General features: G+C 40.0%; 1 protein-coding gene across 4 annotated transcripts in view; it reads left to right on the forward strand.

Annotated features, from left to right (window-relative positions):
- The window catches only part of ASAP1 (ArfGAP with SH3 domain, ankyrin repeat and PH domain 1), a 315,920-nt gene that overhangs the window by 296,302 nt on the left and 2,584 nt on the right, over window positions 1-17,034 (forward strand). For all 4 annotated transcript variants that reach the window (XM_075920136.2, XM_014573856.4, XM_075920138.2 and 1 more), the window contains 4 exons: window positions 2,824-2,890; window positions 6,535-6,593; window positions 8,991-9,493; window positions 13,077-13,199. In XM_075920136.2, the coding sequence (XP_075776251.2) occupies window positions 2,824-2,890; window positions 6,535-6,593; window positions 8,991-9,493; window positions 13,077-13,199 (752 nt within the window). The remainder of the gene's footprint in view (window positions 1-2,823; window positions 2,891-6,534; window positions 6,594-8,990; window positions 9,494-13,076; window positions 13,200-17,034) is intronic.

Raw genomic sequence — 17,034 nt, forward strand, 5'->3', positions numbered from 1 at the left:
CACCCCCACATCCTCAGTCTTTTGCCACAACACTCCTACACCATCCACACACACACATCTGTGTCCTTAGCCCATTATGCTCCTAACCTTCCTGCCCTGAGCTCCTCCCATCCCCCAACCCAAACTCCTGCATTCTCACATCCACAAGCCTGTGGCTTGCTCAGTACCCCAACACTCCACCTGACCGCAACACTCCCTAGCCCGGAGCCCCCTCCCTGAGCCAGAATCCCCTTCTCCATCTCCTCCTGCATCCAGATTCCCTCCCAGAGCTTGCACCTCTCACCCCTTTCCATACCCAAACCCCTCATTCCCACCCCAGAACCCACACATCCTGTCTCAACCCAATGAGGGTACAGCTAGACTTCAGGAGTTTTTCCGGGATTCCTGAGGTATCCCAGAAAAACTCTTCCGCATCCAGGGATGTGTTTGTTCTTCCACTTTTTTTAGCTGAAGAGCAAACATGCTCTTTCAGTAACCCCTATATTCCTCTTTCCACGAGGAATAAGGGGGCTTCCAAAAGAAGGGGTTTCTCTGACATTTGGCCCAGTCTAGACAGGCCAAATGTTGGAAGAACCTCTTCCTACAGAAGAATTGGGGGAAAAAAACAGCAGTATAAGGGTTGGGGATAGCAAGTGGTGGAGAGGAGAATAGAGAGGGCAGGGCGGGGCTTCAAGGAAGGGGTGGGGCAGTAGATCTTGGCTTGTTCTGTCATTTAAAAAGTGATCTTGGGTGTAAAAAGGTTGGAGACCACTGTGTTAGACTCTTTTTTGTTTAATTGTTTCTCATCTGATCTTACCCATACTTTATCATCTTCCATCTTCTCCTCCTAATTAGAACATAGAGAATCTCTATTAATAGACCCTCCTCTTCACCTGTTGGCTTTCCCCCAGCCCTTAACATTAAAAAGGTCATAGAGCAGTTTTTAAACTAAGTGCCAGCAATCTGGTTCCATTTTGGTTTAGGTGGAGACCATCCGTAGGCTGTGTCTACACTGCACCCCTTTTCCGGAAAAGGGATGCAGATTAGACAGTTCGGAATTGCAAATCCGCGGGAGATTTAAACATCCCCCGCGGCATTTGCATTTACATGGCTGCCGCTTTTTTGAAAGTAGGAATAAGAAATCCTCCGGAAAAGGGCTTATTTTCCGGAGAATCGCGTCTAGACTGGTGCTTTTCTCCAGCTTATCCCCAAGCCGGAAAAAAGCGGCAGCCATGTAAATGCAAATGCTGCGGGAGATGTTTAAATCCCCCGTGGATTTGCAATTCCAACTCGTCTCATTAGCATCCCTTTTCTGGAAAGGTATGCCAATGTAGACGTAGCCTTCCTGTATAGGCTCCCCCTTTGCCAAAAGTTTCCCCCATTCCTAATAAATCTAAACCCTTCCTCTCTACACCATCATCTCATCCATGCATTGAGACTGAAGTTCTATCTGCCTACCTGGCCCAGCATGTGGAACTGGAAGTATTTCAGAGAATTCTACCATAGAGGTCCTGGATTTCAATCTTTTCCCTAGCAGCCTAAATTTGGCCTCTCCTGCTCCTCCCTATGTCATTGATACCTACATATACCACAGTCACCGGCTCTTCCCCAGCACTACATATAAGTTTATCTAGATGTCTCGAGAGATCTGCAACTGTACGTTTCTCCCTGTCATCACAAACCCAGCTGTCTATATTTCTTATGATTGAATCCCCCATTACTAACAACACCTACCTTCTCCTAATGACTGGAATTTCCTACCCCAAGGGGTATCCTCAGTGTGAGCGGATACCACAATATCATCTAGAAGGAGGGTCCCAACTATAGGATGGTTTCCCTCTGCTCCAATTGAATGTTCTTCCCTGAGCCTTTCACCTTCCTTAACAGCACAGGGGCTGTGTGACTGAAGGTGGGACAGTTCTACAGTGTCCCAGAAAGCCTCATCTACGTACCTCTCTGCCTCCTTTGACTCCTCCAATTCAGCTACCCTGGCCTCCAAAGCCTGTATGCGGTCTCCTGAGGGGCAGGAGCTCCTTGCATTGATTGCACACACATGCCACCTATCCATAGGGCAGATAATCATACATGCTACATTGGATGCAATAAACAAGATAGCCCCCACTCTGCTGCTGAGCTTCTGACTGCATTCTCTCCTACAGATAATTGTATTATTGATAGGGTTTTCATTTCAATCAGATAGTTTTGGATTTAGCTTAGTTTAAAAGTTTTAAAGAATGCTAAGTGTACCTAGCCCTCTTCAAACTCCTCCTCTACACTCCCTCACAGAACTCCCTGTTAGCTGCTCCTGTTCACTGTCTCCTCTTGTTCGGCTGTCTTCCTTTGTAATTGTGATAGAAATGTAGCTGTGTTAGTCTGGTGTAGCTGAAACAAAATACAGGACTATGTAGCACTTTAAAGACTAACAAGATGGTTTATTAGATGATGAGCTTTTGTGGGCCTGAGGAAGTGGGTCTGGCCCACGAAAGCTCATCGTCTAATAAACCATCTTGTTAGTCTTTAAAGTGCTACATAGTCCTGTATTTTGTTCCCTTGTAATTGGGTTTTTTAATTATTTTGTAGCCATCCTCCCAGTTAGAGGCTATGAGTGACAGATTTTCAAACATGGTATGCAAGAAGTAAGAGTAAATATTCTTCCTGGTCTCCTCTGTCCTTAAAAATTGTGAGTCTGTGAATGAAAAATAGTCATTAAAATGTCCTTAGATTTTATATGGAACATATTTAGAAAGCTGCAGATTTTTGTTTTATATGATTATATCTTCTATCTGCATGTTTCTGTTGTTTTAAACTCCATTTTAAGAAGTCTAAGTATTTTTATCCCCTTAGGTACTGATTTGGGTCCCTCCTCAATTAAGACTGCAAACAAGTTTGAGGGAATGTCTCAGCAGTCAAGGTAAGATTTTATATATTTACATATATTAAAGTTGTGTGTGATATGGCCAATTTATAAACCAGGGAAAAATCATTTGTTAATTATCTGAATATTCCACCTACACAATGCATGCTTGCTTTCAGGTGCTGCCAAGCTTCTTGGATCAGTTTGAAGTAGCCTTTCAGAATTGAATCTCTGAGTGGTACAGATAAAATTATTGCAGCAACTACTGCTGCTGTTTTCTCTCATCAAAATACCATTGTAACTAGAGAAAGTTGCACTAGGCTATGATCCAGGAGTTTTATTCTCATGTTCTCTGCTGATGTGAAATAATTCTGTGTGTTTCACCATCCTCATTACTGAGCAAGGTCTTGTGCCTCCTACCATTCACTAACATGACATAAGTTCACTCTTGGCATAACTTGGACAAGAACAGGGCTGGGCAATAATTTTTAGTGGGGGGGCACTCCAAGATTTTGGTAAGAAGTCAAGGGCTACACTTTTCTGTGGAGGAGGTTCAAGTTGGAGGTTAGGTGCAGAATGGTGCCTGGGGAAAGGGACTGGGGTGCAGGAGATGGTGTGGGGTCTGAGAGGGTGTTTGGGTGGAGGATGGGGTTGTGACCTGGGTCAGGGAATTGAGGTGTAGGTGCAGGAGAGGATTCTGGCCAGGGAGAGGGATGTAGGAGGGAAGGAGTTGTCACTTAGGGCAGAGGGTGCAGAAGATTTGGATGGTGATCTGGGGGAGGGAGTTAGGCTGCAGAAGGAGTGGGGTGCCAGAGGCAGGCGCTGGCTAGGAGGAGTTTACCTAAATGTCTCCTGGCCAGCAGGCTGCAGTACCCCCAGTGCAGGCTGGGCTCCCTGCCTGCTGCATTCCCAGCCCACTTGAAAACACAGGCTGCTCCCTCCACCTGGCTCTAAACTCCAGGTGGGGGAAGTAGCTTGCACTGCCCTAGTCTCTTAGGCCAATCTTTCAGCTCCTGTTGACTGGCTGTTTCCAGCCAATAGGAGCTGAGAGATTGGCTGAGGTCAGTTCTTATTGGCCAGTTGTTTCTGGCCAATAGGACCTTAGGATTGGGCTGGGGGCGGGGAGATTGCATGAAGCTTCCCCCTCCCTACAGAGCACAGAGCCACAGGGACTGTGTTTTAAAGCATGAAGCTGGGTGTCTGAGGTTATGGCTACACTAGCCACCCTAGTTCGAACTAAGGTGGCTAGTGTAGTCATTCGAACTTGCAAATGAAGCCCGGGATTTAAATATCCCGGGCTTCATTTGCAAGTTCCCGGGCACCGCCATTTTTAAATGCCCGGTAGCTCCAACTACTCCTGCAATGAGGAGTAACGGTAGTTTGAATTAAGAGTGTTAATTCGAACTACCTAGTCCGTGCCATGTGTAGCTGCGGGCAGGTAGTTCGAGCTACCGGGCATTTAAAAATGGCGGCGCCCGGGAACATGCAAATGAAGCCCGGGATATTTAAATCCCGGGCTTCATTTGCAAGTTCGAATGACTACACTAGCTACCCTAGTTTGAACTAGGGTGGCTAGTGTAGCCATATCCTGAGGGTACTGGCAGGGCAATTTGCGGGCCAAATCCCATGGCTTGGTGGGCCAGGGGCCCCAGGCCATATTTTGTCCAGCTCTGGACTAGAACGTGGTTCTCTATTATGACACATCTAAGTCTTATTCATTTAACAACACATTTCTCAGTCTGCCTTACCGGTGCACTTGGATATACTGTCTGCAATGTAATCAATCTACTCTTGCATATATAACCCACTGGTTCAATGAATTTTAAATACCGCTCTACTAGCTTGAACATAAAAAAAGAACAGCTTTCAATGATTACCAGCCAGAGGAGTAATCTTTTAGCTGTAGTGATTGAGTTTTGGTTGTGAAGTCCCACGTTCAAACAGAGATGACCCGTTGTTTTTGAAGGTGGTCGTGTGAGGGCTGTTACGGTTGCATGTCTTTTTTTTTTTTTTTTAAGAAAAACCTAAAAAACTACATCTAAAATTTGTTATTAATGTTACAAAATCCACCCGCATGTTAACAAATACCAGAATTGAGGATTGAGGTTGCCCATGCATCAGAGGATTGTTTGAATTCTGCTTATTGAAAAGTATTCTGACAGGACTCCAATTAACTGATCACCTGCCCTCATTGTTTTACATTAATCTTTACGGAGGTATTGCTGAATTTTTGCACCTTGATTTTTACTTTCAGACTGATTTTTTTTTTTATAACCTCTTTTGGCTTGCTTTTTCTTTGTGACTTCAACTCCCAGACAATTGGTACTAGCTAAGCATTCCCAAAGCAAGTTAAAGTAAATGACAACCACTAGAGAGTTTGACTTATATTCTTACTGTTGTCTTTAAATGTTGTAACACTTAGGGTACGTCTAGACTACAGGCTTTTGTCAACAGAGACTTTGACAACAGAGACTTTGATACTGTCGACAAAGAGCGTTTAGACTACATCCAGTTCTGTCAACAAAGCAAGCCACTTTGTTGACATGAGAGTGTAGATGTAAAGAACAGTGTAGATGCAATAACGCCTTCTTTCGACAGAACTCTGTCGACAAAAGGCATTATTCATTGTAGAATGAGGTTTACCGCCGTTGATAAAACTGCCAAGTTATGTCGACAGAACTTCGCAGTAGTGTAGACGCAGGTATAGTTTTGTCGACAAAAGTCCACTTTTGTTGACAAAACCCTGTAGTCTAGACACACCCTCTATGGCTTGTGGAGTTCTACAAGTCTATTGCTTCAAGAGCTGAGACCCAGAAGTGAGAGTCTTGTCAGAATTATAGTTTCTGAAAAGAAGAATAACACGTCTGTAACTTTCCTTTTTCTTGGCAGGGTTTGGCTGGTCCCAAGCCAAATAGTAGTTTATATATATAGTGAGTAAATGAGGCAAATGCTTTTATAAGGTCAGTAGCCTAAACTAATAGGGGTCAGCCACTGTTTTGGGGTCAGCTGGGAAATGGAACCATTCCAATTTTAACAGTATCTGCTCATTAACATACAGTAGTTAAATCCCCTAATCTGATAATATATTTGTTCAGTGGTTTTTCTCAATTAAAAATTAAGACGCATCTCATTTGTGGAATATTCCGTAAGGTGACCATTCATATTCAAAACCATGCGTATTACAGTAGTATACACATGGGGTGAACTGTGAAGCACAGGTTCAACACCTGAGAAGTTTTAGTAACAAAAGAAAAAGACTATCTTACACCATAACTGTACGCTTTTGGAATGAATTACCCATCTATTAAATACAGTTATGTTAATGCGTTAATTTAAGTTCTCAACTTGTGCTTTTATGACTTTGTTTTTAAATAAAATCTGCCCAATGAATTGCCCTCTCAGTTTAATCAGTTTTTAAATATACACCTGTGCACTCATTGTTATCTATGGAACAGATGTCCCAGTCTGCATTAACACTGTATGGGCTTTGCAAGGCTTTTTCTTCTATCTGAGTAAGCCAAGCCCATTGCCAACATTGCTTTGAGTTTCAGAGCTGTTTCATGTACAACATTGTGTGTCCTGACTATACATAAACTTACTATATTTTTTTTGAATAATGGGTGGGTGGTACTAGAAATGGGACACAGTAAACTCATTATTCAGTTAAGTTTAAATATTGATAATCCATATTTGTTAATTAGCACAGGGACAGCAAAGACTGCACTTGGCCCAAGAGTTCTTCCTAAACTACCTCAGAAAGGTAAGACCTTTTAAAAAAGATACATACATAGTTGAATTGTATATGTGTGTTAAACAAGTGATGATAAATCTTAAGGATCCTCATAATGGCAGGGGTTCTCAAACGTCATTGACCGCGATTCCCTTCTGATAACAAAAATTACTTCATGACCCCAAGAAGGGAAACAGAAGCTTGAGCCCACCTAAGCTCCACTGCTCTGTGGGAGAGGGCAAAGATCAAGCCCCAGCAACTTCAGACAGGGGGTCCAAAGCAGCCCCCAGCAAGAGGGCTTTCAACCTGAGTTCCATCTCTCAGGGCTGAAGGCCTTGGGGTTTGGCTTCAACTCTAGCCTGTGGGGTTTGGGCTTCAGCCCTGGACCCCAACAAATCTAAGCCAGTCTTGATGATCCCATTGAAAGGGGGTTATGACCCACTTTGTGCTCCCAACCCACAGTTTCAGAACCATTGGTATATGGACTACCACTGATCCTACAAGCCTTTCCTGTACCATAGTCTGTAGAGTGGAACATTTTGAGAACCAGAATTGAAGGTTTTTAGGAAAAGGTGGTTAATGGAAGTCTCTTTCGCTGACTGATGTATCAGAATTATTTAGAGAACTGGACAAAATAGAAAAGTATATATACCTCTCTGCATGCATACACAGTGAGAGTAAGCATATAAAATATTGTACAGTTCTACATATACCACTGTGCAGTAGGGCTGACAGACTTGCCAGGCCCCCAGGCAAGGTGGAGGCAGGAGGGGGCTCTTCACTCCCAGAAGGAGCGAGACTTTGGGTAGAAGGGGAATGAGGCTGGGCCTAGCCTTCCCCAAGCAGCCTTCAGTTCTGCCCTTAGCGAAACACGCAGGGCTCTGACAGCTATTTAAAGGGCTCAGGACTCTGGCCGCTGCAGCAGCAATGGCTACTTGGCCCCAGGGCAGTTGCTGTCTCTGCCACCTCTGCCCCCTCCCCCTTATCAGTGGGCCTACCAGTGTGTCGGGGTCAATGGATATAACAAATAGATTGTTCTAAAGTGTGAGAACCAGAAAATGAAGCTGGCTAGTCTAACTTCATTCTGAAAGATACAGAGAAATGCAAAGTATTAATGGCAAAAACTAAATTCAAATTACAAAAAATCAAGTTTTTTTTTAACCGAGTAAGATAATTAATTCAGTTCAACAGTCTCCTTTTAAAATGTAATTTAGATGACAGGTGTCACTACAAAAGAAACCAATATTCACTTGGTATAAAATTAGGTTAGAGTTGACTGTCATCATGGGCTTGAAATTACTGTGGGGCCAAATAGCAAGTGATTGTTCCTAGCAAGCAAGCCCTAGCAATTGATTGTTCCAGCCTTTATGAAGGGTGTGTTACCTAGCAATAAATCTGATGTTCTGTGTATTTGAAGCCCTCATTCTAGAGGGTTAATAAGAATGTATTTAATATCACAAGTGCTGTTAAAAGAAATTGCTTTAGCCTGGTTTTCAGCCTGAACCTAATTCATTTGTACCTTGTTTAGATATGTGTAGCTATATCTATTTAGAAGTCTTTCTTATGTACACGTGTTGCTGAATTATCTCTGATCTGTGGTAATGTGTGCACAATCCTCGTCTTAAAATTAGGACATCATATATAATGATGGCCATGTGTTCTCGTAGTAAGTTACATTATAAATAGTGTATCTGTAGTATTATTTTGTGGGAGGTTTAAATGTATGGACCTATCATTTTTACTGTATCGCTCAACTTAAAAGCAAATGTTAAACATGGAATTATCCTTATTATGAGTTAAAATAAAGTTGTACTTTCATCAAGGAGCTTACTCTTTCAGTATCAGGCTTCATACACTTATACCTGTAAAATATAGTTAAGTGCAATCGTGCTAGTCAAGTTTTGCTTGGCACTCTTAATGGAAGAATCTAATGAAAGGAAGATCAGTGAAACTAAAAAAATTTAAAAGTAAATGTTGATTGAAAGGACCTACCTATTTCCATCTCTTGTAGATACACTGCAAGACAATATCATTTTCAGAATTTTAGTCCTTTCTTTTAAATCACAAATATAATACTGCTTATTGATTTCAACTGTTGGGAAATAATGTTTTATTTAAAATTTGTGAAAGGTAACTCAGAATATATCTGACCTCTTCAGTTATTGAAGATAACTGCTAATTCTTAGTGCTAGGTCTTGAGTTTTTTAGTTTCTTTCATTGTCAATATCTGTTCTTGGAGTTAGCATGAAATCAACATGTAGAAAAAGGATTTCTATTATATATGACGGAAATAAATCTTTCTAGAAGAAAAGACATTGTCTTGCATATTTCATATTCTTCTTAAATGTAATATGGTAAAATGATATTATGTGTCTGTCTTTCCGTGAAATACATATGAAAATATCCTGGTTTTGCTTTCTGTTTTAGTGGCACTAAGAAAAATAGAAACCAGTCATCATCTTTCAATAGATAAATCTAATCAACACCTGGAAATCTTTCCGAAGTCTTCACAGTCTGTCGATCTGCCGCACAAACCACAACTTGGAGACTTGCCCCCAAAGCCTCAGCCTGTGGAACTCACCCAGAAGCCTCCAATTGGAGATTTACCCCCAAAACCAGGAGAACTACCCCCAAAACCTCAGCTAGGAGATTTGCCACCAAAACCACAACTTGGAGACTTACCACCAAAGCCACAAATTAAAGACCTTCCTCCAAAACCTCATCTAGGAGAGGTATTGGCTAAAACTCAAGCTGGAGAAGCATCACCAAAGCCTCAGCCTTCAGAGGCAAATCAGAAATCTCACTCCATAGATCTTTCTCCAAATGTACACTCTAGAGATGCCGTCCAAAAGCAAGCATCTGAAGATTCTAATGATGCGACACACACCCTGCCAGAGACCCCAGTGCCGCTTCCCAGGAAAATAAATATGGTGGGTAGTTCTAGTATTCCAGTGTGCTGAAAACCTCGTGGCAAGCTTTGACCTCGTAAAGCTAAATTTGCAAAAAGACTGCACTTGAGTAATGTGTACAAAACAGGTGATAACTCACAAATTTGAGCACAGATGTATGCTTTTGAATGGTTTCAAAAGATAATGCTTCTGAGGGTAAAGCCTCTTGCATTCCAAAAGGAGCGCAAGAACATATAGATGATCATAGTGGTCCCTTCTGACCTTGAAGTCTATGAGTCTATAAAAGGACAGGCCTGAAATCAAGGCAACCTCCTTAAATTCCCCAGAGCATTTTTGGCAGTATTAAGAGTACAAATTGCACTTCTGCAATAACTGGTGGCTTTCTGTTTGTTAAGGAGTTAAAAACTATTTAAAAGTTGTTTGTCTTTAATTCTTTGGTCTCTGTTTCCTACACACAAAAATAACTGGGACATGTATTTGGTTTTGAACATATTTAGAAAAGCACTTAATAGTTTTTATTTTAAACTTCCTTTTAATAATTGCTACAGAACTGAAAATGTCAATCACCAAAAGTCAATTTTGACAACGTACTTATTCAGATATTTAGCACCTATGTGCCTAACAAAGGTGCAACAGAATCACTACATTTAGCATAGGGACTATTGAGGAACAGAGGGAAATTTTGACTTGCCAAAGGTCATGTAGCAAGTCAGTGGCACAGCTGAGAACAGAATTGGAACCCTATCCAGAGTTATCACCATTGCACTTGAATGTAATTCACATCTTACAAATTTGGGTGTAGTAGGGAACAATATATCTTAGTCTAATTTACTAAGACACACACTAGTTATTCTCATAGAGTGGCCTTTAATTGTTTATCTAACAATCCAAGTAGATGACAAAAAAGTGTTGAACAGTCATTTATAACGTTTTTATCCTATGAACTATCAAAAAATGGAAGAAGTGTTTTTTACCCAGCAAACTGGATATGCAGAGGGTTTAGGTAAGATACACGGCTTCTTCCTCTTCGCTAAAAGAAGAGGAAGAGCTCCTCCTGGGCTTAGGAGACATACTCTATCTCTTCAGCTCACCATTCCTGCTTGACTGGTGAGACTCACCACTCAGGGTAAACTGAAGTGGGAGCAACAGATGTTTTTTGTCTCTTGGACTGAAGCGCAAAACTCACTACTGCAAACTCCTTCTTCCCTCTATGAATCTTTTGATTAATATCTTCTAAAATACAGAAAATCACACTGGATATTTCCAAATGTTCTGAGGACAAACTGCTGAGCCTTCTATTTATATTTGTTTTTACATAAATATAGATTCACTGTTCTGGCATAATCTAAAAGATATTTATAAAAATGGGGGCGAGAACCAGAAATGTGTTCTTGCATGTCTCCAGATTTTGTGCATTTATGCTCACACTCTTGTGTTTGGCTGGCATTGAAGCTGCTTAGAGACGTGAACCTCACACATACATTTCTCATCCAGTTCCCTTGTTGTGTTCTGTCACCAAAATGCTGCATTGTAATATTCACACCTATGAGGTCAGCCACCAATGTTAGTGGGACTTTAATCACCTGCTATGCAGGCAAGTCTTTGTTTAACAGTTTGAGGGAATCCGGTATTTCAGAAGCATTCAATAGGTATGATAAAGTACTACTAATATTTAAAGAATTGACTGGGATTTGAAGAGAAATAAAATTTGATCTCAGTATCATTAAAACTATATGTAGTTCTAACAGTCAAATGATTTTTTTGGCTATAAACATCATTGCTTCAACAGACAGAAAAGTTACTTATTAGAAACCGTTCCTTTACTAAAAATGACAGCACAAATTGGAGGGATAATACCATTTTATTAGCATGGCAGAAACTATCATTAGGCAGTTGTGAGCACCAAACCCTCCTCCTGAATACGTTGATGTATGGGCCTTTTAGAGTGGAGTAACAGATTTGGATGCACAGAGAAAAATAATTATTATTAATTGCATTTGATGCAAAAATTACATGCCTTGAAAATACTTGTCTCTTTACAGAAAACCCCAAACAGTGCTCTTAACGTATATTCCTTTAAAATGCAGCCGATAGTCCTTTCCAGAGATATATACCACCTCAGGCTGGTACTCACCTTTCCATCACTTTAATGAGTTACAGTGGGCAGATTATTAAAATGTCACCTATGTATTATTAATAAAATGCTGACTACCTGGAGCAATAGCAGTCACTTTTACTCATGTCTTTGTAACTTGAGACATGCATGGAAATTCACTTGAACTAGAAAATTAATGCAGTCTGGTCAGAGGAGGAAGTCCCAGTACCCTGCCTCATTTCATGATTGATTGCATTATCCCTGATGTATAACTATCACTAGAAGATGGGTACCTACTCTCACCTTGGGCATCCATTAAAGGTGACTTTCAACCTCTCCTGATAGTTTGCTCTGTTGCCTAACTGCTTTGAAGTTTGTAAAGGTTTTCTTAATATTTAATGTGATTTTTAATACAGTGTTTTTAATTCAGTGTTGACAAATGGGTCCCTTCCCTTTTATATAATATCCCTTTATATATCTGAAAACAGGTACCATCTCCACATTAGTCTTATTTTTTCTGGGTCTCTTGTTGTCTTATTGACTAAGCTTGCATGGTTCACTTACCTTTCTTCTTTGTTGCTTTCTGAAGCTTTTATCATTATTTGCCTTCTTTTAGTGTTTGAACATTGTTTGCAGTGTGATGCATAGTGACAGATCAGATACTTGCAAGGTAGTTAAGTTTGGAAACTTGTTTCCAACAGTTCCCAGACAAACAGGCTGCATCTACAGATGTTCCAGAGCAGCAGTGTTTGGATATGAATTGGCAGTCTAGGGCAGAATCAGACCTACAAAATGAGTTTGGGTTCAGATTAGATAACACAAGCTATTATCATGACAGATCATCCCAAGACAATGCCAGCTGTCTTAGAGTAGATCTTCATGTGGAATTTTTGCCATTGTGTTAAAATCTCATGAAATATTGTCTTGCTAGATTTAGTCTGTGTGCATTCCAGAACCAAATAAGTTTATTTTGGTTTTGCACTGGACCTAGAATCAAAACTTTAGGAGACAGATAGATACTGGGGTTTGAATTCAGTAATTCCCTCAGTTCTCCTATCTTTCTGAATTTCATAGGCAATTGGATTTCAATTTGGATTTGACCTATCCTTAATTCTAATACACATTAATGGGCTAGGGTATATAGACTAAAAGCATGTTGGAACCATTGTTAAGACTGTTTTATGGCCTAAGTAGTATAAGTGGGGCCTAAATCATTTGAAGAGGCAGAAGTTAGATGTCACATTTTCTAAAATTGTGTGTGTGAATGCAGACTATATAATTGAGATATTGTTCAAAAACCTTGATGAAACAAGGTACTTTGACATGATGGACAGAGGAGCAGGCAGCGGAGACAGAGAGAGGAGGGTTCTCCCTAAAATCAGATGCAAACTATTGGTAAAATGCACTGGATTTGTAGAATAAGTCATAGCCAAACCCCAACATTTAAATTCTATATATACGTATTTCTCTTTCTTAGCTCTTTCAGTTAAAATTGTATTTACTTTTTAGGGGAAAAACAAAGTTAGGAGAGTGAAGACCATTTATGACTGTCAAGCAGACAATGACGATGAGCTTACGTTTGTTGAAGGAGAAGTAATTATAGTAACTGGTGAAGAGGACCAAGAGTGGTGGGTATGTAGCTCTCCTTTTATGAAAATTCTGCATAATTGACACTTTATTAGGCATCATTCTCAACTGAGCAGCTACTAGCTTACTCATAGTTACTGTATGCTATACCTTAATTGACCTACTTAAACCTCTTGAACATCAGACCAATCCTATTTCACTAAGAAATCCAATTATTTTATGCTTCATAGGGACTTAAATGCAGATTCCCATTCTGAATGATGTTAGCAACTAATAGGGTCAGCATCAAAAACTGACCCCCTTTCATAGGTTTGCTGATGATTGAGCTTACCAAGAGACCTATATGTTCTTTGATTCTTGTAGAACTGCAATTCCGGCTTATCTGAGCCCTTCCTTTACCCTAGAGGAAACTAACTGGGCTGTGACAACATATCTTGCACTATACATAATTTGCATTGATGTTTGCATCTTTTAGTCAAAAAATGATGCAACAGAATTTACACAAATCTAAATACAGTATTTAAATTGAAGAATGTATGTGTGCAGGCAAGGAATATACCTGCTTTTGTGAAGAGACAGTTTTCCCTGGATACTCCTAAAACTATCCCTGCCAGGGTCAGAGATACTTCTGAAATGCAGTATTTTGTTGCCTTTAGCATGCACCAGCTTTCTACCAAATGAAAGTCCCAAATTTCCCTTCCTCACCCCTGCAAATCATTCCATTTAAACGGTGATAAATAATAGAATGTGGTTCTTGTCTGAATTCACCAGCAACATTAAGCTAGTTACAATATTTGCCGTGAATATGTCTGTTGTAATTAACTCCATTCATTATTGGTTTCTCCTCCTCAGTTATATGCAGTTGATCAACTTTTTTCTTACTCTGCAGTTACCCTTTTTTTATGCTTTGTCCTCCTCCTGCCTCACACTCCCCTACTTCTATATTCCTGGACATGATCCAATCACTGTTCTTCTGTTGCTAATCTCATAGTTTCTCAAAACTAGCCTGAGGCCCAGTCCTTCCTTCATCCTCTGCTAGCTTCCTCCCAAGCCCTAGTGAATCCTGCTTTCCCAGGCTGCAGCTGTAAGGAAGGGAAATGAGACAAATTTTAGCAGTAAAAATGTAATTCCTACTATTGCACTGTCCCAGCAGGTGTTATTCCACCAATTCAGCTGCAGTGCCTTCCATATGGTCTCTGGTCTGTGCTAAATGTAGTGTTTCTTCTCACTGATTACCACACTCAGGGTTTCCTGTCAAGAGTTCAGACTCCGAACGAATATGAAAAAAGACTGGTCCACAGATGCAAGGTGTTAAAACATTTTGCTTTTTTTGTTTCTTTTCCTCACAATGAGGAGGAAACAGCAGGGAAGGGAAACAGAGGCTCTCTTTCAGTGTAAAGACAGGTAACAACACTGCTACGTATCTCTGTTCTCCCAATCTGTGCATAAATAGATACAATCAAACTAAAGATTAGTGAAATCTGTGAAATCTCAGAATATGGTCTGCTGGATATCCATTCACATAAACTTGAAATTTCCAGTTTTGAAAATAGAATTTATAGAACGTGTCAATCGTATTGCCTATGTGGAAACACCATTATAATTAGGCCACTATATGTGCCTCATTCATTTGTAATGACATTGAGTCATTGATAAATGGATAGATATGTTGTATGTCATGTGATTGTCAGTAGTAACAGTTTCATTCACATTGGAAAAAAGAGGATCTTATATGTCATCAATATGTCATAGGCCATCCATCTTGCAAATTTCTAAGACATTCATCACCTATGTGTCTTTGAATCAAAGCCAGTCATGACAGTTTAATGTTTCTTTTTTGTCTTCTTTATTTCAAACCCAGTATTCATATTTGTTGAAACATTTATTTTTATCTGCTTTATTTATATTTATACTTCCATTTTTTAACAAAATTACATTTCATATGCATTATTTAAAGATGAAGTCTGACAAAAGCAATGAGGAGTCCCATGGCAGCTTAGAGACTAACAGATTTATTATGACCTAAACTTTCCTGAGTAAATCCACTTTATCAGATTTTACCCACAAAATGCCCTAATAAATCTGTTTGTGTCTAAGGTGCCACAGGACTTCTCATTGTTTTTTTTCGGACACAAGCTAACATGACAACCTCTCTGAGACTGACAAAAGGAAATTTGGAGTTAAGGTTGCCATTCTTTTCATCAAATTATTTTAGCTTTTGGATTGTAGAAAATTCAGAACAATGGATGGTATTAAAATAATGCCTATACTTTCAGAAATGTGAACCAAAGATTTTGTTTGCAAAAGATGCAGCTGCATGCCATTTGCACTTTTTCAGTGTAACACTTTTATTTATGGATGAAATTTATCTTTTACAAAAGTAGGTACTGGATGGTGCTGCCTTTTTTTAATTTAATTTTATTTTTTTTAAATAGAGCCCAGTATATTCTGCAGTCATACATAGGTATGACATGGTGAATCAAGAAGAAATTAGCAAATGTCATAGATATTAGATTCTGGGAAAACCTATTATGTCATCTCTTCCATCTCCCTGATAATGTAATTCAAATCTCTAGCAAAGATACTCTACCTAGTTTATATAAAGACATGGGAGCATTAATTTTTTCTGAATTTATGATGGCTTTTCTGGATCATCCAGTTTGTAACTTGATAACTCTAGGTTTTACCTAACTTTGCAGTGTAGAAATGGCTTGTATGAACTCAGATGATGTGGCAGTGGTGTTACACAATAGCACGCAAAGGCCACAATTAGAATCAAGGTTCCATTCTCTGCTGCTCTCCAAAGGATAGGGGTGGGTTCTGTGGATGTCAGATATAAAAGTTAGAAAGTACACTGATCATTTATGAAGTCTAAGGTGTGATAACTAGAGTTTGAAGCTGGAAAGGTTACACTGAGCCTGTTTATTAGCTGACTCCTTACTCAATTACCTACACACATGTCAATCTAGCAAGTCCCCAGAACAGCTGACAAACTCCAGAATTGTGAACATCAGAGCTCCCAGTGCTGTGAATGAATCCCCACCTTGCACTGCAGAGAAAGAGAAGATTTTTGCTGGGGCCATTTGCCCCCCAAAGTCTTAGCACTGTTAGAGAAAGGAAATTTCTGCTTGTCGCCTTACCCCTTTCTTTTGACGCTGATGATTGCCAAATCTTTCCTTCGGGAAGGATGCTGGGACCTTCTTAAAAGCCCATTCCCCTACAAAACACCATGCAGGGCTCTGAATTACCTGGTGCTCCTGGGATTAGGGGATGAGGGCTGTTGGACCATTTGTTTCAAAGTTTTGGCTCCATAGGAGCTAGCAGTGGGCTCCTCAATTCCCCTCCCTATTTGGTAATCTATAGAACAGTGAGAGTCACATTACTATTCTGAAAACGATGAATCAGAAGTTAAATGTTCAATCCTGAAGCATTAAGAACTAGAAGAGGACTGACTGATAAATCAAGGCATACTGTTCTGACACTGTTAACTAGAGTTGGGCAAACTATGTGTAATGGACAAATTATTTAGCTTTTCTCCATTTTGTGAAACGTCCTCACACAAGATAATTTCTTAAACATTCATAAATATTTATCCAAGCAATTTCAAATAATATGCTACTGATTGCTTGTACAAATATGGTGTGTGTGGTATGGTTGGTCCCTTACTTACAAGTTATTGAAATTTGTTGGATTTATCCTTTTGTAAACATGAATGCCAGATATTATTTGGTGCTCTGAATCACTTGGGGAGCTGGGGAACACACACTTTGTCACCTGTTCCTCTTCTGTGTTTGGTGCAAAATGCTTTGCTAGAATTCCTTCTACCTACGTACATAGAATTAATTCGGGTGACTTCCCATTTTTAGCAAGCTTGTAGATT

This window comes from Pelodiscus sinensis, chromosome 2, assembly GCF_052426305.1.
Source record: "Pelodiscus sinensis isolate ZL-2025 chromosome 2, ASM5242630v1, whole genome shotgun sequence".
In the NCBI taxonomy this organism is placed as follows: domain Eukaryota; kingdom Metazoa; phylum Chordata; order Testudines; family Trionychidae; genus Pelodiscus; species Pelodiscus sinensis.